The 24355-nt window shown below is 37.6% G+C and overlaps 2 protein-coding genes across 2 annotated transcripts; both read right to left on the reverse strand.

Annotated features, from left to right (window-relative positions):
* Positions 1 to 4359: 4359 nt before the first annotated feature.
* LOC308233386 (olfactory receptor 51G2) lies at positions 4360 to 5301 on the reverse strand (the record flags this gene model as incomplete). Its single annotated transcript, XM_080640317.1, has 1 exon — positions 4360 to 5301. The coding sequence occupies one exon, from the start codon at positions 5299 to 5301 to the stop codon at positions 4360 to 4362; it is 942 nt and encodes a 313-aa protein (XP_080496443.1).
* Positions 5302 to 10542: 5241 nt separating this feature from the next.
* LOC308233651 (uncharacterized protein) lies at positions 10543 to 23692 on the reverse strand (the record flags this gene model as incomplete). Its single annotated transcript, XM_080640629.1, has 3 exons — positions 10543 to 11504; positions 14305 to 14459; positions 22722 to 23692. 3 exons carry the CDS (start codon positions 23690 to 23692, stop codon positions 10543 to 10545), a joined length of 2088 nt encoding a protein of 695 aa, XP_080496755.1.
* Between the last annotated feature and the right edge of the window lie 663 nt (positions 23693 to 24355).

The raw sequence follows: 24355 nt of genomic DNA on the forward strand, positions 1-24355 counted from the left end.
ATATGATATGATTTACAGAGATTTAATGAATATTTTAAGAGCAGTTGAAACAAAACACTAGGTAATGGTGCAGGTGGGTTTGAGTCAGCCCTTAAAGAAAGAATATAATTTGGAAAGATTGATATTATTTTTCAAATAGCATCTATTAAATTTATAGGTATACAATTCAGTCACTCCATACTATGGAGGAGAAGTAGACTAGCAGGGAACATAGCAGCTATGAAGGATGTTGGTCTGACTAGAATAGAGAGTATAATTTGGCAAATAATGAGAAAAAATTTTGTATAGTATGAATAAAGCAGATTTTGGATTACCTAGAAAAGCCTTGAAATGTCTAAATTTATGAGGCCCTGAACAGACAATTTCGTCGCTACAACAAACACCTAATATGATAAATCAAATTTTAAGAATGGCATGTCTGCAAGCATGAGTAACATGGACTGATTTGAGAGAGATGAAGAAGAGAGATCAAAAGAAGACTGTTGTAATAATTCCACTAAAGTGGTGATTCTGAGAAGGGGCAGAGAGAGGGAGAAGGAAATTATTTAGAGTTTCTGTTGTTGTTTTGCTGTTATAAGACAAACATAATTTATAGGTAACTCACAAATTCCACTAAGCAACTATGTACAGACATATGTGACTGATTTTTCGAAGACAGACATCTGTATATAGAGTTTTAAATAGGAGGCTGGCATGGTGCTTATTTGTCATGACTACAAAAACAGCCTTGTCCTCATTTGCAAGACAATAACGCTTGGGTGTAGGTATGAAAGTAAATACCTATTTTAAACAGGATTTGATCATCAAACTGTGAAGATCATCCATTAGTAAGATTCTCTTTCCCTCATTTACGGTATTCCTACTGCAGCTGTTTTAATTCAGATTTAAAACTTCCCCAGGATTAGTCTATCATTTTGAACATTAAGATTAATTGTTAGAAAGATATATATATATATATATATATATATATATATATATATATATATATATATATTCTATTGATTTTTTACAGAGAGGAAGGGAGAGAGATAGAGAGCTAGAAACATCGATGAGAGAGAAACATCGATCAGCTGCCTCCTGCACACCCCCTACCGGGGATGTACCTGCAACCAAGGTACATGCCCTTGACTGGAATCGAACCTAGGACCCTTCAGTTTGCAGGCCGACGCTCTATCCACTAAGCCAAACCAGCCAGGGAAGAAAGATCCTTTTAAAGGCAAATGTAACCACACTTGAAACCTTTCAATAGCTGTCCAAAAAGTTATGAGATAATGGCAAGGCTCTCTATATGCACAAAGCCTTTCCATCATTCAATACTTGCTTTTCTCACTACCTTCTCTGTAAATACTTGGCCTTGTACTTCAACACTATCAAACAAGTACATCACCATGTTACACCTAAAGCTTTTCTTATGGTGTGTTTAATGTCAGGATGCTATACTAGTTTTCTATTGTTGCATAATAAATGATTATAAACAATGGTTTAAAACAACTCACATTTATTATACGACAATTCTGTAAGTTAGACATCTGACATGATTCTTACTGGGCTAAAATTAGGCTGTTGGCAAGCCCGAATTCTTTTCTGGAGGCACTAGAGGACAATCAAGTGCCTTTTCCAGCTCCTATGGTTACCTGCATTTCTTGACTCTTGGCTCACATCCTTCATGTTCAAAGCCAGTGATATTACATCTCTCTGTGCCTTTCTTCTATAGTCAGGTGTCTCTCTGACCACAGCTAGGAAAGGCTATCTGCTCTTAAGAATTTTTGTAATAATGTTGAATCACTTGAGTAATTCAGGATAATCTCCATAACCCCAAAATCTATAAATTTAATTACATGTGCAAAGTATCCTTTTATCAGATAAGGTGATATATTCAAAAATTTTAAGGAGTAAGACATTGAAATCTTTGTAGGGTGGGAGGGTGGGGAGGATTTAGTATGCCTAAAACAAAAGCATTTCCTCAACTTTTCTTTCTCCCAATTAGCTTAGCAGGATGTAGCTTAAATGTACACCGTCTGTTATTTTGCTAACATCTTCTTGTTCCAGGTATACCAAATTATATCTGAATTTTGTCTCCTTTCACAGTGTACTGATTTCTACAACATACTTTTTAAAAAAAATACATTTTTATTGATTTCAGAGAAGAAGGGAGAGGTAGAGAGAGACAGAAACATCAATGATGAGAGAGAATTAGGGAACGGTTGCCTCCTGCATACCCCACCTCGGGGATTGAGCCCGCAACTCTGGCATGTGCTCTGCCTGGGAATCCAACCATGACCTCCTAGTTTATAGGTCGACACTCAACCACTGAGCCATGCCGGTTGGGCACTACAACATAATTTCAACAATCATTAACCTTTAATTGTTTGAACATTGTTTGCCTTTGCTAAATTATAAATCCCATGACTTATAAATGTCTGTATGTCTTATTTATTTTTGCATTGCTTAATACATACTTGGGCAAAGAAGGGCCTGAAAAATATGTTTGTCAGTTTGTGAATTCATGAGTAACCATCATTGAATAAAAGTACTGTTCATTTTCTAAGCTCAGAATCTGGAGCATCTCTGCGAACAGAGGATTGAAATATATTATGTCAATCACCTCAGGTTAGAGCACATGATCGCAGCCCTAGGCAGCTCCTTTCCTACTGCTACAACCACACCAAGTTTAAAGCAAAGCTGTAGTGTTTGCCAAAGTTTGCTGTCTGCTTTGTTAAAGGCCAGAGAGCTTACCTCCCCTATTACTTCTCTCAACCCAAATTTATACTTACATCAGTGTTCACTACCTCACCTTATTTTCCATACTCAAACTGACACAATTGCTATAGAAGTTTCTCTCTCAACCAATTGTCATTTTTCTTTTCTTCATTTTTTTTCTCTCTCTCTCAACCATTTATTATTGTTTCTGTTTTTTTTTCTATCTCTTCTGCAAGAATAATCATCTCAAATCATAATCCTATGCAAGAACTTTTTATGGCCTCTAATTTGGCTTCTTGCATCAATCTCACCCTCCACTCATTCTACCTTGGTACTTGTTGTGACGATTTGTTTTCTGGATGACTATAATGGCTTCCTATTTACACTTCCTTGTCAATTCTTCCCTAGTTAATTTTCTATATTATAGACAGAGTGAATCTCTTAATATGTAAATGTGTTTGTTTTTTACTTTCTTAGATAACTACTTCATTGATTCCTCATTACTCTGAAAGTATAGTTTCTATTCTTTTTAAGACATATACTACCCATAACACTCACATAAGTATTCCATTTTATTCTATTTTCTTTGTTTAAGTAATCTAGGATCTTCTGCATGATATACCCATCATTGCAGAAACAGACAGGATGAGTTAAATGTCAAATGTGCTAGGTAGTCATGAAGAGACCAACCTCATGTGAGAACTAGCTCCATATAAACCTCATAGAGAAAGATTTTGCCTTTGGCTCTTTGCCACTCCCTTTCTTGATCCTGCACTAAAACTGCAGGAACATGACATCCTCATACTTCCCTCTAGATGGTCAAAACTTTTCTTGATAGCGTCTTATCCAGGCTTGCTTTCTTCAGAGATACCTCAAGTCAAAATTACAAATACTGTATTGACATATATTACTCAAAAGGTAATTTTTTTTTTTCAAATCTGGGTAATGTGGAGGTACGCTTGTAATGCAAAGATAAGAGGGCATAAGAAATTGTCTCTTTTTGGTTCATTGACTCCTGATCTTTCTGAGATGGTCAGTGCCTCAACCTGTTTTCAGTTAGCCTTTCACCCCCACCCCATGTTCTCTACTCTTTTCTGACATGTGAGAAAACAACGACAACAAAAAACAACTTCAGATATTTCCCTGAATGCATTTCCTCTCTCACACCTTTGCTTCAGCTTTGCACATGATGTTCCTTCAGACTGGACTGTAATTTCCTACTTTGACTTCCTAAGTCTTATATGTCCCTTAAAGATCTCAAGACAGGGAAACTTTTCTTGACACTCTCTTCCCCCTGCTGGAGGAAGATAATCTCTTTTTGCTTCTATATCAACTTCTTTTTACTATGAGCAATACAATTCTATGTATATACTAGAGGCCCAATGCACGGATTCCGTGCAAGAGTAGGCCTTCCTTCCCCCGGCTGCCAGCACCGGCTTCCCTCTGGCACCTGGGATCCAGGCTTCCCTAGCAGCCCTGGCTTTTTCTGGAAGGTGGGCTAGAAGGACATCTGGCCTAATTAGCATATTATGCTTTTATTATTATAGATTTGTTTAGTAAATAAGTAAAAGCCTTCTTCATTTTATGCACTTTAGATATTACAAAGATAGAGAAGTAAGGATACATTTAAGGAAATAGTGCCTCTAAGACTAGACCCAGCTAGTAACAAAAGACATGGGTCACACGATCTCGGATCTGTTTGGTCTTCACACTGTAGATGATGGGGTTCATCAGAGGAGGGAACAGAAGATACACAAAGCCCATGATCACTTGGACCAGATGAGGTGCCTGCTTCCCAAAGCGGTGGATGATGGACAAGCCGATCATGGGAGTGTAGAAGAGGAGCACAGCACAGATGTGGGAAACACAGGTGTTAAGAGCTTTGAGTCTCTCAGACTTGGATGCAATGGACAGCACAGTACGCAGAATCAGGGCATAGGAGAAGAGAATGAGCAGTGAGTCTATACCCACTGTGGACACAATGACAAACATGCCATAGATGCTGTTGTCTTTGATGTCTTCACAGGCCAATTTCATCACCTCTTGGTGGAGACAATAGGAATGGGAGAGGATGAGAGAGCCACAATAAGGGAATCTTTTGAGCATAAAAGGCAATGGGAAAATGAGTGCTATACTGCGGCCCAGGGAAGCCAGGCCAATTCTGCCAATGACTGTGTTGGTGAGAATGGAAGCATAGTGCAAGGGGCGACAGATGGCCACAAAGCGGTCAAAGGCCATAGACAGTAGCACAGAGGACTCCAGGAAGGACAAACAGTGAATGAAAAAGAGTTGAGCAAAACAAGCATCCTGACTGATATCTCGTGCCCCAATCAAAAAGATGCCAAGCACTGTAGGGAGTGTGCAAAGAGACAGACCCAGGTCAGTCAGAGCCAGCATGGAAAGGAAGAGGTACATTGGCTCATGAAGTGAGGGCTCTGTTTTAATGATAAAAACAATTGTGCAGTTGCCCAGGATGGAAGCCAGGTATATGAAGCATAATGGGATGGAGATCCAAATGTACATGTGCTCCAGCCCAGGAATGCCACTCAGCAGGAAGGTGGAGGAAATGCTGCTGCTGTTTGCCAGGGATCCCAATGTCATTGTGTATGGAGGGAAGTGGTATTGGATTCCCTCTCAATTCCTGAAATGAATTGAGAAAAAGCTAGTGACTGCACCTGGAAACAAATTTTAAAAGAAAATAAAAGATTAGAACTGTACAGCTCTTCCACAGAACCATTTCCTTCTGGACCATGGTTCCCTCCCAAAATTTTTATAGAAAAATTATTTTCTTTAAAGTTTTTTCTCCTTGCTCCTTCAGGCTAAGAGGTTTGAACACCTTTACTATTCCCATTAGTTATACTTAACTTTGCCTACCCCTTATGAGAACACCTTTAATTAATTTTTTCTCACATGTATGTTTTCTACCAAGACTTTCACGAACATTCCACATTTTCTTTAACTTCTCTTCCTTTCTCTTATCTTACCTTACTTCCTTTGCTATTTATTTTTTCCTACTTTCCTCCCTCTTTCTTTTTTTTTCTTCCTTTCTTTCTTAGCCACATATAATTGTTAACTTTAGACAGAGACAAGTTCTTTACTCACCCTTTTCTCTGGTCTTCCTGATATAGAAGCCTAGCTTAATCCATATAGAGCAAATGCTACTCCGCTCACAAAATTCCAGAGAGAACTGGAGAGTATGTGAATGGCTTAAAGTTATTCTTGATAGCTGGAATAAGAAATCAAAGCTCTGATCCTCACATCAGTCAGTAAGTGGCTTTTCCTAGAAGTTTAGGAATCATTTGATGTGAACGTAAGTGGGAGGAGAGACTGAAGTACCATCAACCATGGGCACACTGCCAATCAAAACGCAGAGTCCATGAGAGTCCACAGAACAAAAGGCAATGATGCTGGTAGGGCTCAGTCTTCTACAGATGAAGAAAAAGGGCTCAGAAGGGGACAGCCACCAGACAGGGGCCATATACTGATTTAAGTCTCCTGACTTCCAGAGCAGTGGTCATTTCACTCCCAATTAATAATCCCATTATAAAATGAGCTCAAAGAGAGCAGGGGCTTTGCTTTGTTTACTTCTTTAAAGAGTGCTTAGAATGTGCCCTGGTATGCATATGTCCTCAGCAATTTTTAAAAATGCATGAATATGAGTCAAATTTTATTTAATTAGCTGTTTCCAACTTGACTCACGTTTTATCTACTTAAAATAATTCTGTGAATAAAGTTATATTAATATTATAATGTTATAGTTGAGGAAACAGAGGCCTAGAAAAAAATAATATTTACAAGATCAAAGGTATAGTAAATGGCCAAAATGGAATTTGAACCGAGATCTAACTTTTCTTTAGATTCCAGTCTCTAAACAAGATTACACTTTCTTCTCACACTGATGACATTTCACTGTCACCTAGCAGAAATTAGCACAAAACCAAGGGCTTAGTAGAGACAGTCAAACTACATAGTGGTTAACAATCTAACTCCTAAATCCTGAGGCAGAAGAAATTTTTTGACATGCAAATGAAGTAGAGTGGTGAGAAAGAACTATAATATCTGATGAACATTCGCCATTTATCAGACACTGTACTAGGAACATTGCAAAAGAAATAGCATGAGATCTTAGTAAAGCCTTTCAAGTTAATATTATTACCTCAATTTGCAAATGAGGAGAGAGAACCTTAGAAAATTTGATGATGTGCCTAAAGTCATTCAGCCAATCAGTGGCAGAGCTGGAATTCAAACTTAAATCTCTGGAGCTCCAATGCACATTCTGAAAATTTGGAAACATTTAGGTTAACAAATTAAAACAGTGAAGAGATGTGAGAAAGCTGTTGTCTTCTTTCTCAGCTAGTTCTAAAATGAGACCTGGGATCCCATGAAGTCAGCAATCTCTGACTACAGCAGTCTCCACCTTGGGCAGGTGCCCGATAAAGCCTTTCTTGTGCCTCAAAGTCTTTTCTCTCCTTTCTCTCTCCAGAGCTCAGGCTGAGCCTTCTGGGACCTCTTCTTGGTTTCACAGCTCAACATCAAGTACCTGCCTACTATCTTGACTCTTTCCACACCACGGCTGCATCCAGAGACTCCAGGCCTTACATGGGAAGAAGGAAGGCTAAAACTAGAGATCTGGTTCTGGGAATATGGAGAGACTGGAGGGTGAATGCTTAAATCCCTGATTTTTATGCAACTACCTGAGGTCCCCATTGAGAAGCTTTTAAGGAACTTTAATCAATTCCCTACTCTGTCTGTCTCCCTCAACTTCATTATCTCAGACCTTGGGGATAGAGGAAAAGAGAACAATCATTTGATGTTTCTAGAAGGGGGGCCCAAAGGATTCTATGTACTTGTAGCTACATCTGAAGGGTCTGGTATAAGTTTTAAACAACCTCCACCACTTCAAAGAAGCAGAGTGGGTGCTATTGATATTTTTTTATGTTTGATGTATCATAACTGTATAGTTTATGCACATTGGATGTGACAGTGTGCATGTTAGGTATATATAACCAGATGCAACATTTAAAAGGGCTTTTTAATTAATGCTTTTTCTATCACCAAAGAGAAAGCAAGAAATCAGCCCAAATTCTTGGAAATCTTAACCCTGTGTTTCTAATTGGAGAAATTAATCTATTCTCATAACTTGTGGGCAACATAAACCCCTGGGAAGGATAGTAAATCCAAAAAGGAGTTTTACATGTTAAAACAGAGGTATGCAGAGTTAATCACCTATTTTTGGACTCTGAAACCTGATGGAAAGACATTATGGAGGGAGGATTTAAGGGCCATTTCAGTGTTTTCATTTCCCAGGTTATTAGTATCCAGCGTATTGGATCCCTTTTGGGATTATAAAGGTATAACTAGTAAGGGATGCCCTAGAATTCCCAATCCAACTATAAGAGATTATTCCAATTCATTGGTTTAACTGGATCCTTTGGACTGGGGTGGGCATCCTCTTCTGGCCACATTCCATTAATCCCTGGTTGAGCATGTATATATACACATTTGAGTGTTACGAAGTAGTATTATTTATGTCATTGTACCCAGATAAGCAGGATCAGAACCACCTGGGATGCTGGTTAGCATGCAGGTCTCTGGGCCTCATCCTTACAGAATCAGACATTTGTGATAACCACAAAAGTTTAGGAATTTCATGTATCCTTTTATTTTTTTATTTAAGTCTTGGAGCCTTTATTTTTTTAATTTAAAATTTTTATTGTTTAAAGTATTACATGAGTCTCCTTCCCCTGCCACATTGACCTCTCCCTGGCCACCCCCAACCCCCAGCATAAGCCTTCACCCCACTACTGTCTGTGTCCATTGGTTATACTCATATGCACGCATACAAGTCCTTTGGTTGTTCTCTTACACCCTCACCCTCCGCCTTCCCCCATATCCTTTTATTAATTATTTGTTTTCAGAATTTTCTATTTCCTCTATAATTAAAAATGTATCTTCAGTTTTAGCCTGGAATTTATTCCAAAGTACAGTTACCTCTTATATTATATTTTTTTAATATTAGATTTATAGCACTACAGTTACAAAATACCACAGAATGGGTGGCTTTAACAACAGAAATTTATTTTCTTGAATTTCTATAGGCTGGAAGTCCAAGATCAAGATGTTGGCAAGTTTGTTTTTTTTCTTTTGCTTGCAGGGGCCACCTTCTCATGGTGTCCTTACCCAGTCTTTCTTCTATGCATCAGTATTATTGGTGTCTCTCTCTTAAAAAAAAAAAAAAAAAAAATATATATATATATATATATATATATATATATATATATATATATATATATATATCAGGGAGAGAGAGAGAGATAGAAACATTAGTGATTAGAGAGAATCATTGACTGGCTGCCTCCTGCACACCTGCCAATGGGGATTGAGGCCACAACCCAGCCATGTGTCCTGACTGGGAATCGAACTGTGATCTTTGGTTCATAGGTCAACACTCAACCACTGAGCAATTCTAGTTGGTCTCTTCTTCTTATAAGGACACCAGAAATAATGGATTTGGGCCCACACTAATGGCATCATTTTCACTTAATCAACCTTTTAAAGACCTTACCTCCAAATACATTTTGAAGTACTAAGGGTTGGAACTTCAACCCTTTTTCATGGAATGATGTAATTCAGCTCATAACATCTGTCTATGTATACTGGTATATCCTCTCAGTTTTCATATATTTAGAAAATGTTTTATAAATAATACTCCTCCTACTCACAAGTAATATTTGTTTACAGCTTATGAGTCCAAGCACTGACAAGAGATAGGTAGTATTAGATGTGCTTTGGCAGAAAAAAATTTTTAATCTCAGCTGTTATGAAAAGAAAGAAATATAGAGACAAAGAGAGAGAGAGAGAGGTAAAGACAGGGAGAGAGAGAGATTGGATTAATCTTTCAACAGCATTGATTAGAAGGGACATAGAATTTGATATTATTTCAGGGAAGGCAATTCTATCTGCTTTAAATCTTAGCTATGAAGCTTCAGTATGGGAAAAACAGGATATGATGTGGGAAGATAAAGCCCATGTCTTCTAGCCAAGAAAACAGTGGAGAAAAGAAACAAGGTTGAGAGAGAAAAGATGTAAGGGAATATCTCATACACAAAGATGGTTCCTTGAGAGAAGACAGAACTAGGAGAGAATGAAAATGAGCCACAGTCCAATTAAATGAAAATACTATTGGATTAGACTGAAAGAATTAAGCTAAAATTAGTTTGTTTGTTTTTTATTTCAGAATTTTTCTTTGTTATTGCAATTTTCCCATGATCATTAATTGGTAGAATTTTGTGAGGAATACAGATGATTTAGAAAAAAAATAGTTAACATCCCTCCCTCCCCCCCGACACACATCCTAGTTGTAGTGTGAGTAAAGTTGTTCTCATCTACATTTACCTGGTGCCTGCAGTATATAGTTCTCAAGAACATTCCATGCTATTTTACATCTCTTTGCCTCTTTATTTCTATTGCTGCAATAAAGAAGTCTCAGTTGTACATGTGAGGAAACTAGAATTTGGAAAGTCTAAACAGCAGAAAGTCTAAATATTTGTTGAGATTTGATATGTGTTAGGCACCATTAAAAATTTGCATGAATTATCTCATTTAATCTTAAAAATATCACTACATGAAAGGTATTGCAATTATTTCCATACTTATGCATTTGAGGAAACCAAAGAACAGAGAGGTAGGTAATTTTTATAATGTTGCACATGTATTACGTTGTATTGTTAATTTGCTTTTTTCTTGATAATTGGAGTTTGTTATTTTGCCACAGCATAGCTAAAACCAAAAATATCTATGAGCTATATGCCACAAACTTTGTCCCTTTACCCTAACCTAACCCTACTGAAAACACTTAAGTGATTTTATGAACTCAAACTTCTTAGCGATGCGTTGGCGGATTTGCTTAGTCTTGATGCTGTAGACAATGGGGTTCATGAGAGGTGGTACCAGCAGATACACATAAGACATGAGGAGGTGAACCATGTGGGGCAGATGTTCACCAAAGCGGTGCACAAGAGACAAGCCAATCATGGGGATGTAGAAGAGTAGCACTGCACACATATGGGAGACACAGGTGTTGAGAGCCCGATGTCGCTCCAGGCGGGAGGCAATGCTTAGTACAGTACGAAGGATAAGGGCATAGGAGAGGAAGATAAGCAGCGAGTCTATACCCACGGTGCAGGCCACAACAAAGAGTCCATAGATGTGATTGACAATGATACTAGAGCAGGCCAGTTTCATGATCTCTAGGTGCAGACAATAGGCATGGGCCAGCACATGGGAGCGGCAGTATTGGAAGCGCTTCAGGAGGAATGGCAGGGGGAGGATGAGTAAGGCACTTCTAAGCACAGAGATCAGCCCCATCTTGACAATTCGAGCAGGTGTCAAGACTGTGGAGTAATGCAAGGGGTTGCAGATGGCCACATAGCGGTCAATGGACATGGACAATAGAACTGAAGACTCCACTAAAGACAAGGTATGGATGAAGAACAGCTGAGTGAAGCAGGCAGGAATACCAATCTCTCTGGCATCAAACCAGAAGATGCCCAGCACAGTGGGCAGTGTAGAAAGGCAGAGGCCCAAGTCTGTGAGAGCCAGCATGGCCAAGAAATAGTACATGGGTTCATGAAGAGTGACATCAGTATGGATGACATGGAGGATGGTAAGGTTTCCTATAATAACTGTCAAATAGATGAAGCAGAAGGGAATAGAGATCCAGCCATGGAGATCTTCCAGACCTTGGAAGCCTGTCAGGAAGAAAGTAGCTTTTTGGAGGCTGCTATTATAGAGGATTGTCATGGCTTTGCAATCATGGATTCATCGACCTGTAATATAGAATGAGATTTCTGGAGAGTGACAGGGCCCAGAGAGTCAGGGTCTGCAAATTAAATGGGAAATAATTAGGGGACCTGATCTATTAGCCTTTTCTGGGAGGCTTAGGAAGGGGACTTTTAGGAAGGCTTTTAAAAATATATTTACTTAGCATAATATTCTCTAGTGGAAAATAATGAACAAAATAAACTGATGAACAAAAACAGATCCAGAGACAGAGAAGCATTGATCAGACTGTCAAACCTAAGAGGGAAGGCAGGGGAGTGTGGGGGTAAGGGAGAGAGATCAACCAAAGGACTTGTATGCATGCATATAAGCATAACCAATGGACAAAGACACCAGGGGGGTAAGGGCATGAGCCGGGGGTGGGCAATGGGGGGATAAGGACACATATATTTACTTTTCAGAATAATTTTCGACTCACAGAAAAATTGAGAAATAGTGCAGTGAGTTCCCATATAACCTGAACCCAGTCTCTTTAATTATAACATCTACATTAGTATGGTATATTTGTTAAAATTATTGAACCAATATTGTTATTAACTAAAGTCCCTCTTTATTCAGATTTCTATAGCTCATAGGCACCACGTGGCTTACCCTTAAGGTGGTATGTTCACCAGTGTTGGACTCTTAGTGGTTCAATGAGGTAATCTCAGATGGAACTTATTTCATGTCTTCCTCCCTGAAAAAAGAATCTCCAATTCAATCAGCAGAGCATTCACAATCTGTCTCACATATGTGGGGAACTGGTACTATACACCGTTTTTCATAATTGATCAGGTGCATTTCATGTGCCTTCAAGATGTATTTATATTTTAGCTGGGGATGGTGTTTCATTCCACAATGCCTGGCCTGCAGGGAGTGCAAGGGAAGCACTAAACTCCCTGAACTTGTAACTTGTGACCAGAGCAATGCCTTTCCTGAATGTACATGAAAGCCTCTGGTGGCTCAGGAGAGAGGTGCTGATGAACAAATCTGAAGTCTGGGACTGAGAAATGCCTGGGAAGAAGCGGGGTTTCTGGAAAAGAATTCTAGAATAAGGTACTTTGGGGCTTAATTCTGGTAGGTATCAGCAGAGATATGTGCCTTCAACATGAGAACGGTTAACCTGGGGCTAGATGTAGACATGGGCATGGTATGCACCGGATCTGAAACAGAAATATCCCAAAGAAACCTAAAATACACAGGAAAAACCTCTAATTTTTAGCTTATAATGAGGAAATGAAATTTTCAGGGTCTCAGATCCAAGTCCTTTGGGGCTTGGATCAATATGACACACAAGTATTGGTCTGTCCCTGTTACTCACCGGGAACTTTACTCCTGCTTTGGAACTTTTATTCAACTGCATTTATTGCAAGCCATACTGTAATTGGTCTATGAAAACAAATATGATGTGACTAGTAGTATATTTTCATCACATGCATAAAAATCTTAGAACAGCTAATACTTATTTAATCTGTTGTGTTTCTGATTCTTTACTAAGTGCCTAATGTACATTATGGCTTTCTGCTCTCATAGCCTTCATATGAGAGAAGTTCGATTCTAAGGAGCATATTACAGGTGAGAAAATGGTGGCACAAAGAGGTGAAGTGACCTGGGTATGGTTATAGAGAAAGTAAGTGTTGAGGATGGAATTCAAACCCTGACTTCAAAGTCTATATTATTGTCCTACATCATATTTATTCCTCCTTACAAATGTCAGGCAATTAAAAAATTATTTAAAAACCCCAAACTATAATTTTTATACCTTGGCACACCTATGGATAACCATTTTCATTATATTCATAATACTAGATGGACAAAAATGGGTAACAATATCCAAGCCAGTGTAGCTCAGTGGTTGAGCATTGGCCCATGAACCAGGAGGTCATGGGTTTAATCTGGATGGGGGCTCAATCCCCTGTGAGGGGCATCTAGGAGGCAGCAATGATGATTCTCTCTCATCATTGATGTTTCTATCTCTCTACCTCTCCCTCTCTGAAATCAATAATAAATAAATAAATATATATTTTAAAAAGGCTTCTCTTTTTTTTCTCTCATTAAGATAGAAGGACATTGAAGGGCTAAGGATAAAAAAAGAAGAAAAGTCCATACCTACCTTTTGCCATTCATACTTCAAATCAAAACAAGTAATAACAGTAATACAATAATTAATATATGAATAAAGCCCCTCTGGTTTTATGATCCAAAGGAGAAACGGGAAATGGATATAAAGAGGGACATCTAGGAAAGTGGAGAAATGAAGGAGATAAGTGGAGACTTGGAAAGAAGATGGTCTGTGAAGGAAAAAGAATATTTTAGGATTTGGAGAGCATGCTGTGGGTGGCAGAGGCAACAATGCAATCTCACTCTAATATTGAGAGAAAAATTGTAAAAAATAAAGAATGGAAAATTTTCCATCAGTTAAAGGGAGATGCAAAATTTTCTATCAATTAGGGGGAGATGGGTGGCTTTTCTGCCATCAGACTTACAGTAAATCTGGTTTCTATGCATCTAACACTGAGTCATTTCAGCGAGTTTGTGAAATAGAAGAAACATGTTGTGGTCATTTATTTCACTCTTACATCTCCAGACAGAAAGAATCACTGTGCTTGCTTAGTGAGGAGCTATATCCATAGTATCCCATCCCAGTTATTATCCTTCTTCCAACTACATTCCCTGCATATTATATTTTCGGCATGAGTAAGAGGCAAGTGTGCCAGGTAGGGGGATGCAGAAAAACATTGAAGGAAGTCGAGCAGCACTGAAGAGATGGAACTGCTGTATTACTAGAGTCTTGCAACCCTTGCACAGGTTTGGAACCTAATACAGTATGCTGAATAAATGCATGAATGGATGAATGAGATGAAATGCAGTAAGAATTAAATAGAATAATTTTTAGTGTAGTGACCTCCAGTTTCTTCTCAAAGGCACTCACCTCCAGACTAATGAATCAGAGAAAGTGTCAGCTGATTTCTCCACTAAAGGATACCATATTTTCTTGATCCTCCCTTCAGCTCCAATTTATTGAGGTAAAGGGATGTCACCCTAGGGTCTACGGTGGAAACAGAGGAGAAACAGGCTGAGCAGTGACTTTGATAACACTCTACTCTGACACTTATTTATCATGTAATTGCAAACAGAGCTAATTAAGATGATCGGCATCTGTGTTGATGACAGTCTGCAAAATTATTCCCAAGGACAAGCATGACCTTATGGGAATATAACACTTGATTGTTAAAAACACTGCCAAATTCATTTTAATATTTAATTATCTTAATACATTTAAGACAAGGAAGGTTGAGATTGCAATTTCAATTTTAAAGATAAAGGAACTAATGCTCCAAATGACGAAAGAAGAGATGAGAAGCAGCAAGGATTAAACTGAATGATTAAGATGACTTAAAACACACACACACACACACACACACACACACACGCACACACACACACAGACCTCAATTTATTGGAGTGACAATGGCTAATAAAATTATAAAGGTTTCAGGTATATAATTCTATAACACATCATCTGTATACTGTATTGTGTGTCCACCATTTCAGGTCAAGTCTCCTTACAAAATCACACACAGGGACAAAGTAGGACTTGACTCACAGGTCTCCTATCCCCAGTTCATCTGCCACTCAAAACTCTCTTGATTAATTTTTGCGGGGGATTTACTAGCAACTAGCTAAACTGAGAGCTCAGTGTATGGTCCAGGTTAGATGTGCCCCAGTTATCTCGCTGTTTCTGACTATTCTCTGTGATTCTTACAATACATACCTGAGCACCAACAGCTGCAGAGATAGGGGCTTGGAGTGCATATTCCTCTCAGTCAGAACTAAGCTACAGCAATATTCCCTGCTTAAAACACAGGGTCTTTTTGAAGAGGCCAGCAGCTTCTCTCCAGGGGCCTGGGTAGAGGCTGAGAATCCCCTGAGGCGTTCTCAAGACCCTTAGCTGAGGATAGAAGTCCTGGGAGGCTGGAAATTTCCATCCAGTATGTGAAGGAATAAAGATGTTGGGATGTTTATATTTATAGATTTCAATTTCTGAAACTGGATAAGAAAGACCTCACTAGGCCTGGAGAGCAATTTTATGAGAGAGTATTATTTTTATTCAGATTCAGATAAAAATAAAGCTGATTCCAATCTTGTCTCTGGTACTTTCTACCAATGTGACTATGCACTCTAGGACACCTTAGCTAATCTCTTAGAAAGATTATTTCCCTATATCTTAAAAAGGGAGCATCTCCCCCTTTTTTTTTTTACATAGTCCCTGGTACTATTAGGCATTTTCATATGGTTTAGAGTATAATTTGGTTTGCATTTAGGGAGAATGATGGCCCTCAGTCTTAACTATAGGTTTATTAATTCCTATTGACCATTTCTTGTGTTTTCTCCCTAGCACACATGTGGTCTGGGTCATAATTCAGAAGGCTGTACTCCAAAATGCTAATTTAAGACCTTCAAAAGGTTTGCCAATCCATTTTTAACTACCAGTACCTAGAGAGTTCTTTCAGAATCAATTTAAACAATTTTGAAATATCTGAACAGAATAACTGATACTTAATGGATTTTCAGTAAACACCATTTAAAAATAATCAGGAGAGTGACCATGATTATAGTTTGCCAAGAATGAGCCTAATTTATACTTACTACGTTGGTTTCCTAAATAGTTTGGAATCTGTCCCACCTTTTTCATTTTACCACAAGTGTTATATGTAACTATATTAAAATCAGCAGGATGGGTTGCTAGATTTTTCCTTTGTGCTTCAAGTTTCTGCTGCAGTTTCATCTAATGGCCTATGAGATATGTGTGCAGTGAACACAGTTCCTACTTTAACACATATCTAAATCTGATAGATGACCAGTATTGTCTCATCTCTCTCTTTGACCATATCCAATGCAACATCAGTAAAGCTGCAAAGACAGCAGGTGGGGTCATTGCTATTAAAATAAAATTCACTGGTATACAAGCAGGTAGATAAAGTTAACTGTTCTCAGGTTCAACTGGTGGTGGGAGACATATTTGGCAATGCTACCCTTCCAGGTATTCTTTTTTTTTTTTTAAACCAACCACTTGTGATGTTTCTCATGTCAAAGACTGTGAAATGAATGAAACCACTGGGCTGCCAGCAGCCTGGGATCAATAAGGAATAACTTGATTACATAAACAACAACAACAAAATACTTGGGGAATAAAGACTAATGAATGTTTAGTGTTAATCATTTATTATAAACATATAATTCATTTCATTGTTTGGTAATCTTATATTTTAATAAGTCCATAGATAAAAAATGAAAGCTCATACTTTAAAGTTAAATTCTCTATTCTGTTTCTCAGGAAATTTGATGATGAACTTATAATGTAAGCAAAATTTTTGTCAATATGTGCCACTGCTATGGTGGCTAAATTGATGAAGTTGATCACATGATGACCTGAAGAAAAAAATTAGCATCCACTTAAAAATGTGTGAATTCTCTTAAGAACATGGTATCTGGAGGTAGTAATTTAGCATACATAGCTACTGAAGATAGATTTTATGTTATACATTCACAATTTTTCGTGTAGTTTAAATAACTTCATTAAAATGAATTGTGTTTTCTTTTTATTGCAATTTTCCCAGTCATTGTGAAAAGGGAAGGGATAGTTGTTAAGGTGTTGGCTCCATTAGCAGAATATAAATTATATTTATTTTAAGCAATTGCTCAGGTATTTCAGAAAGAAAACCAGTTTTTTTCAACTTTATGATTTTTATTTATTTTTTAAGCTTTATTGAGATTTTATTGAGACATAAAATTGTGTGAGTTTAAGGTTTACAGTGTGTTGATTCAATACACTTATATATTGCAAAATGATTACCACCATAGAGTTAGCTACTACCTCCGTTGTCACTTAATTACCATTACTTTTAGGTAGTGAGGACATTTAAGATCTACTCTCTTAACATTCAAGTCTATGATACGTTATTGTTAACTATAATCACAACACTATGTATTAGATCTCCAGAAATGATTCCTCTTCTAACTGGAAGTTTGTACAGTTTGACCAACATCTTCTCATTTTCCTGTGGTTAACTACCCCACATTCTATTCTTTGTTTCCACAAGTTCAGGCTTTTTTATTTTTATTTAGATTCCACATAGAAGTGATGTCTTTCTGGGTCTAACTTATTTCACTAACAGAATACCCTCAATGGTCATCCAAGTTGTCACAAGTGGCAGGATTTATTTCATTTTCATGGCTGAGTAATATTCTATCATATATCGATATACCACATTCCTTATTCATTTATCTATTGATAGATACTTAGGTTTTTTCCTTATCTTGGCTATTGTGATTAATGCTGTAATGAATACTGTAGTACAGATGTGTCTTTGATATCCTTTTATATATCTCTTTTAGATATATACCCAGAAATGAAATCACTGGGTCATATTATAGTTCTATTTTTAATTTTTTGAGAAACTTCCATACTGTTTTCCATAGTGGCTTCATCAATTTACTAGTATATTCCCACCAACATTGCACAAGGATTCCCTTTTTCCACATCTTTGCCAGCACCTGCTCTCTCTTAACTTTTTATGGCAGTCATTCTAACAGGTATAAGATGATATCTCATTGTTTTTATTTGTATTTCCCTAATGACTGGTGATGTTTAAAATCTTTTCATGACCTATTGGCCATTTGTTTTTTGTTTTGTGTTATCTTTTTAAAATACTGTTGAAAGTATTGCATATGACTCCTTTTCCCCCCATTGACTCCTTCTAGCTCACCCTGGCCCATTCCCCCAGGCCTTTACCACTCTATTGTCTGTGTCCATGGGTTATGTATATATGAAGACAAGTTCTTTGGTTGATCTCTTCCCACTCACCCACCCCTGCCTTCCCTCTGAGATTTTGCATATCTTCTTGGAAAACTATTATTCAGCTCCTCTGCCCATTTTTAAAAACAGATCATTTGGTTTTTGTTATAGAGTTGCATTGTTACAGAAGACCGGAGAAAAACCAAGCAACGCTTAGAGAAAGGGAGTTACATTTTATTATTAAATTCTGCGCAGGCCCATAGAAAAATGTGTTTTTCAAATTCTGAGCCCCACAACAGGGAGGAAACTTTTTCTATTTATACTTTTTCCAGCTCTTTGTCCCCAAATTTGGAATGAGACTTCCGGGCCTTGTGAGAAAGAAGGAAAGAAGGCCTGCATGCTGGGAAGGGGCCATGAAACCATATCTCAAGGCCTGGCCTGGTGCCAGCACTGCAACTCTGTCTGGGGCATAGTTTATGGCCTCTCTGGAATGGGAGTAGTCTTATTTTCCTTATTATTTAAGCAAGCAAGCATTTACAGAAGCCAAAATAGCAGGGTTAACATTTCAAACAGCAGTTTTTATATAAGATGGATGCTTCAGTATGTATTTTAGATATTAACATTTTATCAGATATATAGTTTGAAAATATTTTATCCCATTAGGTAGCCTGCCTTTTCATTATGCTACTTGTTTCTTTTGTTGAGCAGAAGCTTTTTGGCTTGATGTAGTTGTACTTCTTAATTTTTGCTTTTGTTATCTTTGGTTCTGCAAGTGATGCTTTCCTATTGGCTCATGGGAGGATTTCCTGATGAAATTCACAACACAGTCCACAATGTCTCTTACTGCTCTCTGAGAATTTAATCTTCCCCTCTACTGATCCCTTCTCTCTCTCCAGTCATGGAGATTCTGATTCAGTACTCTGGATGCTATAAGAGAAATGAGTCTCTTTGGCAGCATCCTGCACAGCTGTGAAAGCGTAGCACTCATCACCTGATCTTTTTTTCACTTGCAGGAGAACTCAAGGGCTAAGAAGTTCTTGTCATGCTCTAGCCGGTTTGGCTCAGTGCATAGAGTGTTGGCCTGCGGACTGAAGGGTCCCAGTTTTGATTCCGTTCAAGAGAACATAACCTTGGTTGCAGGTGTAGGAGGCAACCAATCCATGTATTCTTTCTCTCATATCCATGATATCCATGACTCTCTCTGTTTCTCTCTCTGTGTTCTACTCTCTCTAAAAGCCAATGGAAAAATGTCATCAGGTGAGGATTAACAATAAAAACAACAACAACAAAAAAGTTCTGGCTTAGCCCTACCAGGGGTGGGCAAACTTTTTGACTCGAGGGCCACAATGGGTTCTTAAACTGGACCGGAGGGCCGGAACAAAAGCATGGATGGAGTGTTTGTGTGAACTAATATAAATTCAAAGTAAAGGAGCGGAGGGGAGACCAAGAGCACCGGATAGAACAGCCGGATCTGGCCCGCGGGCCATAGTTTGCCCACGGCTGCCCTAGACTTTGCTGCCTTGGGGAGGGGTGATGCAGACACAGTCAAGCTGTTCCTCTAACTTCCATTCACCTAAACTCATTTTATTTTTTTGCTCTAGTGGAGTATTGGAACTTCTCTGGAAATATAAACTTCTCTTGTCTAGGGGTGACTGCCCCAGCCAGTGTTTTTCAGAAAGTAGCAGACCAAGGCCAAGAGCTGGAACTGGAGCACAGGTTTTTGTGGAGACCATAGTCAGTACTGAGGCCTATCTGCCTATTACCCCAAGCACAGGTGGGTGGGACCTCTCCTGAGTCCCTTGGTAAATGGTGCTGGATCCCACAACTCCCACAGAGGCATGTTTGTTCACAGATGAATGCTTAATTTTGGGAGAGAAGGACAAATGAGAGACATTTTCTGTCACCATGATGTTGATGTCACTCTGAAAATCAATTAGTTATAAATTATTTATTACAATATATGACTCAAATTAAAGTTTTTAAACATTTATTTTGTTCAGATTTCATTCTGTAAAACATCTGGCCTTGTGAATGCTATTTTGAGTTCAGCTAAGAAGCTCAACAATAGAAATACCTTTCTTAAATGTAGAGATGATATAAATGCATATTTTATTACAGTACAATAATGTGGTAAAAACAATGTTCTTAGGAAATCAAGAAATTTTTTCTACTTGGAATTGGCTATAGTTTAAACATAATTAATAATTATAGTTAGGCAATCCTTCTAGTCTCTTTTCTTTGCATACATATTTAGAATAACTGGACTAGGAAAGTTTGAGACAAAGCTGATATTTATTTGAAAATATAAAAACTTTAGCATTATGGTACAAACTTTCTCTTCTGCTCATTACCTTCAATAAAATTTTAAAGATATATGAGCTTCTGAAGGAATGCTTGGTAAACCAGACTAACTTGGTTATTCTTCAAGATCCCACATGAAGGGTAATTTCTTGCGGTACCCAATAATCAATGAGCAAACAGTGGTATAAGTACTTGGCCCTTTCTGATCAGTAGGGAACTCCTCCATAAAGCAATGTTTTCTCATGAGTCCCCATTTGGCCTGGCAGAGACTTCATTATCTGTGAACATGGCCCAATGTCTCCCCTATGCAATGCTGTTTTTGCCTCTTTTACAAATTTAAATTCTTCACATACTAACTCTGTCTTATCATCTGCTTCCCAGAGAACCCAATCTCTAAATTTTTAAATGTGTTTTGTTCAAAGTAGGTTAGATATCTTTAATCAAACTATCTAAACATTGGGATACCAAAATATTTAGCTTTGATGTTTTTAGCAAATGTAAATTATTTACTAACCCAAAGCTTGAAAACAGAGCTTATATATGTTCTATAAATTGCTTTATTTTTAGAGGAAATTTTATATTTGAAAATACATTTTGTTTAAAACTGTTTTACTAACCAGTCAATAAACTAAAACAATTTGCCAATTAATATATATTTTATGTATATATATTACATAAATGCATGTATAATTATGAAATATGTATATGGTGAATTATGAAATATGTACAATTATAAAATATGAATATGTTAGATATAATTATATTCATTTTTGTAGCCCTATTAATTCTCAAAAGTGTCTAACTGTTACCTTTAAATGTTTTAATTAAAGTTAATGTGTTTTAAGAAATTAGAAAAAGTAACACAAAATATGTTTAGACAAAATTAAAGATTGTTAGTAGAGTTGAAACTGATTAATGTTATTTTAAAAAAGTGTAACAGAAAAATAAATGCATACATATTTGCCAAAGAGAGAGATTATTGCACATTTGAGTTGTTTGAGAAATGCAAATGTTGTTCAGTAACATAAATTCCATCAACATACCTGCCATTCTATGATTGTATGAGTATGGACAGAATATGAGACAAGGTTTAAAAAGGGTTCCTACCATTGTCAAGAGTCTGGGTGAACTACTGGAATTTTGTTCATGGGTTGTGAAACATCCTACAATAAGCAGAACATTCCAGTCTGGTATTTTCCTGACTCAAATGCAAGTTGTGCATCTTTTCAGAAACACTATTAGCTGTTTCTGTTAATATTAGTTGCCTAAAGGGTTAGTGTGATTTGGTCATTCTGGGAAGTAAATAGCGACATAAAAAAGTAAGAGCCAAGAAACAAAAGAATAGAAAAATATGTAACATGCATTCATGTTAAATGTATATATGACATGTATATATAGCACTATACATAAATACATTAAATACATAAAAATAATAAATTCGTGAGCACTGCAAAAGTTGAGGAACCAAAGTTATGTGTCTCTTAAAATGTTTTTATTTTAAAACAAACATGCTTATAGACTGAGGAAGGATAGCTAATAGTAGGAAGATTGAAAAAAATTGGAAACATACAGAAGGTGCAGCAAGATCTCTGAAAAGGCAGGGAGGTATGGAATTTACCTTTTAGGGGTTATGATTAAATTTTGATAGGGGGGAGTGGCATTCTTCTTAGGAAGAGGAATGGAATACATTGGTAGAATATATATAAAAGACTTAAGGTCAGATGGTAAAAAAAGAAGGGAGTAATTCATGTTTCACTGCCTTTAAAGGAAGCATGCAGGTAAGGGACAGAGTAGAGATAATAAAGAACCTGACAAATGCTTGGTGTGATCTTTGTGAGAATTAGATGTGGGAGCTGAACAGGAGAGTAAAATAACAACACTCCAAGTGATATTTGATGATCAGCTGAGATAGTAGATGTTGTGGCACCAATTTGAACAACCCCATGCTTGTCTCCAATTGTGCTCAACAAGGTACTAAGGGTATCGAGTATCAAAAGCCATTCACTCTATGAGCTCTGTCTGATTATAAAACCCAAGGACATTCTACTATACTATGCTTTATGCCAGCCACACATTCAAAGTTTATTTAATTATCACCTACTAATGTATTCCCTTTCTCATTCCTTTAATCATTTTTCTTTTTGGACAAAGTTTTTCCACAACCTTTTCTTGGATTTGACGGGTCTTCACACAGTACACAATGGGATTCATCAGGGGCGGCACTAGTAGGAAAACATCAGCCATGAGGATGTGGATCAGAGGTGACAAATCCCTGGCAAAACGGTGGAGCATTGCTGCACTCAGCATGGGTGCATAGAAGATAAGCACAGCACAGATATGAGAAATGCAGGTGTTGAGGGCTTTGAACTGCTCTCTGGGGGTTGCAATGCTCAGGACTGTCTTTAGGATCATTATGTAGGAAAAAGTAATAAACAACAAATCCAGAATGGTAGAAAGAGCAGCAAAGAGTCCATAGACAACATTGACTCTGTTGTCAGAGCATGCCAGCTTCATGACATCCTGGTGGAGACAGTAGGAGTGTGAGAGCAGGTTTTGATGACAGTATATCAGCCGTTGCAACAGAAAGGGCAGTGGAAGGATCAAAAGGACATTTTTTGAAGTCAATAAGACCCCTGTTTTGATGACTCGGGAGCTGGTTAAGATTGTGCTGTATCTCAGAGGGTTGTGGATGGCCACATATCGGTCGAATGCCATTACAGATAGCACAGAAGCTTCACTGACTGTGAATAAATGGATAAAGAACTCCTGGGCAAAGCAGGCAGCTGCATGAATTTCATGGACACTGAACAGGAATAGTCCCAAAGTGGTGGGTAAGGAAGAGAGGGACAACCCTAGGTTAGAGATGGAGAGCATGGAAAGGAAATAGTACATGGGTTCATGGAGGCTTGGCTCTGTCTTGATGAAAAAGAGAATGGTAAAGTTTCCCAGGAGAGAAACAAGGTATGCAGATGAGAAGGGAATGGCTATCCAGATGTGACTCTTCTCCAATCCAGGGATTCCAGTAAGGAGGAATTTAAGAACTTTAATGTTTGTGCCATTAAGAGGAGACATGACACATGAAAAGATACCTAACCAGATGCTTACTTGGGGCAGTTGGAGATTTCTTCAATGGAATCTGACAAAAGATGTCTTTTTCTGGTATAATGTAGGTCATAGATACTAAGGCAAAAATCAGTCTTCTTATAAGGTAGTCTATGTTTCTACTGTCAGTTTAGACTGACAAAAAAGTCAAACACAGTAACAAATGAGAAGAATCTGACTTGCTTTCCCATCCAGTAATTTGTTTTAATTTTGTAAAAGTGTCAGCCAATTTGGACTTTGCACATTTAAGAATCCCAGGCAATCCTTTGACCACATGCAGCTACCCATGGCTAGATCTTATAAAACCAGGTCTCCAATTTGATGATTCTCTTATTTCAATTTTATAAAACAAAATCTTAAATGGAAAAGTAATGTTTACTGTGAATTGTGGTGGGGGAGGTAGAATTCATAAATTGATCCATACCTATGTTCAAAACTGTATATCTCTAATGGGATAACATATCAGTAATGAGAGAACTGAAAGTTCATAATGATATAGTCTTAGAGTTAAAGGGGCCCTTAAAAACATGTAGTCTTACTCCCTTGCTTGTACAAAACCATTCGAAATCAATAGGTTACCTTTAGCTAACATATTATACCTTATTCCCAGTATTATCATATTATATTAACTAC

This window comes from Plecotus auritus (genome assembly GCF_963455305.1).
Source record: "Plecotus auritus genome assembly, chromosome: 9".
Classification (NCBI taxonomy): Eukaryota; Metazoa; Chordata; class Mammalia; order Chiroptera; family Vespertilionidae; genus Plecotus; species Plecotus auritus.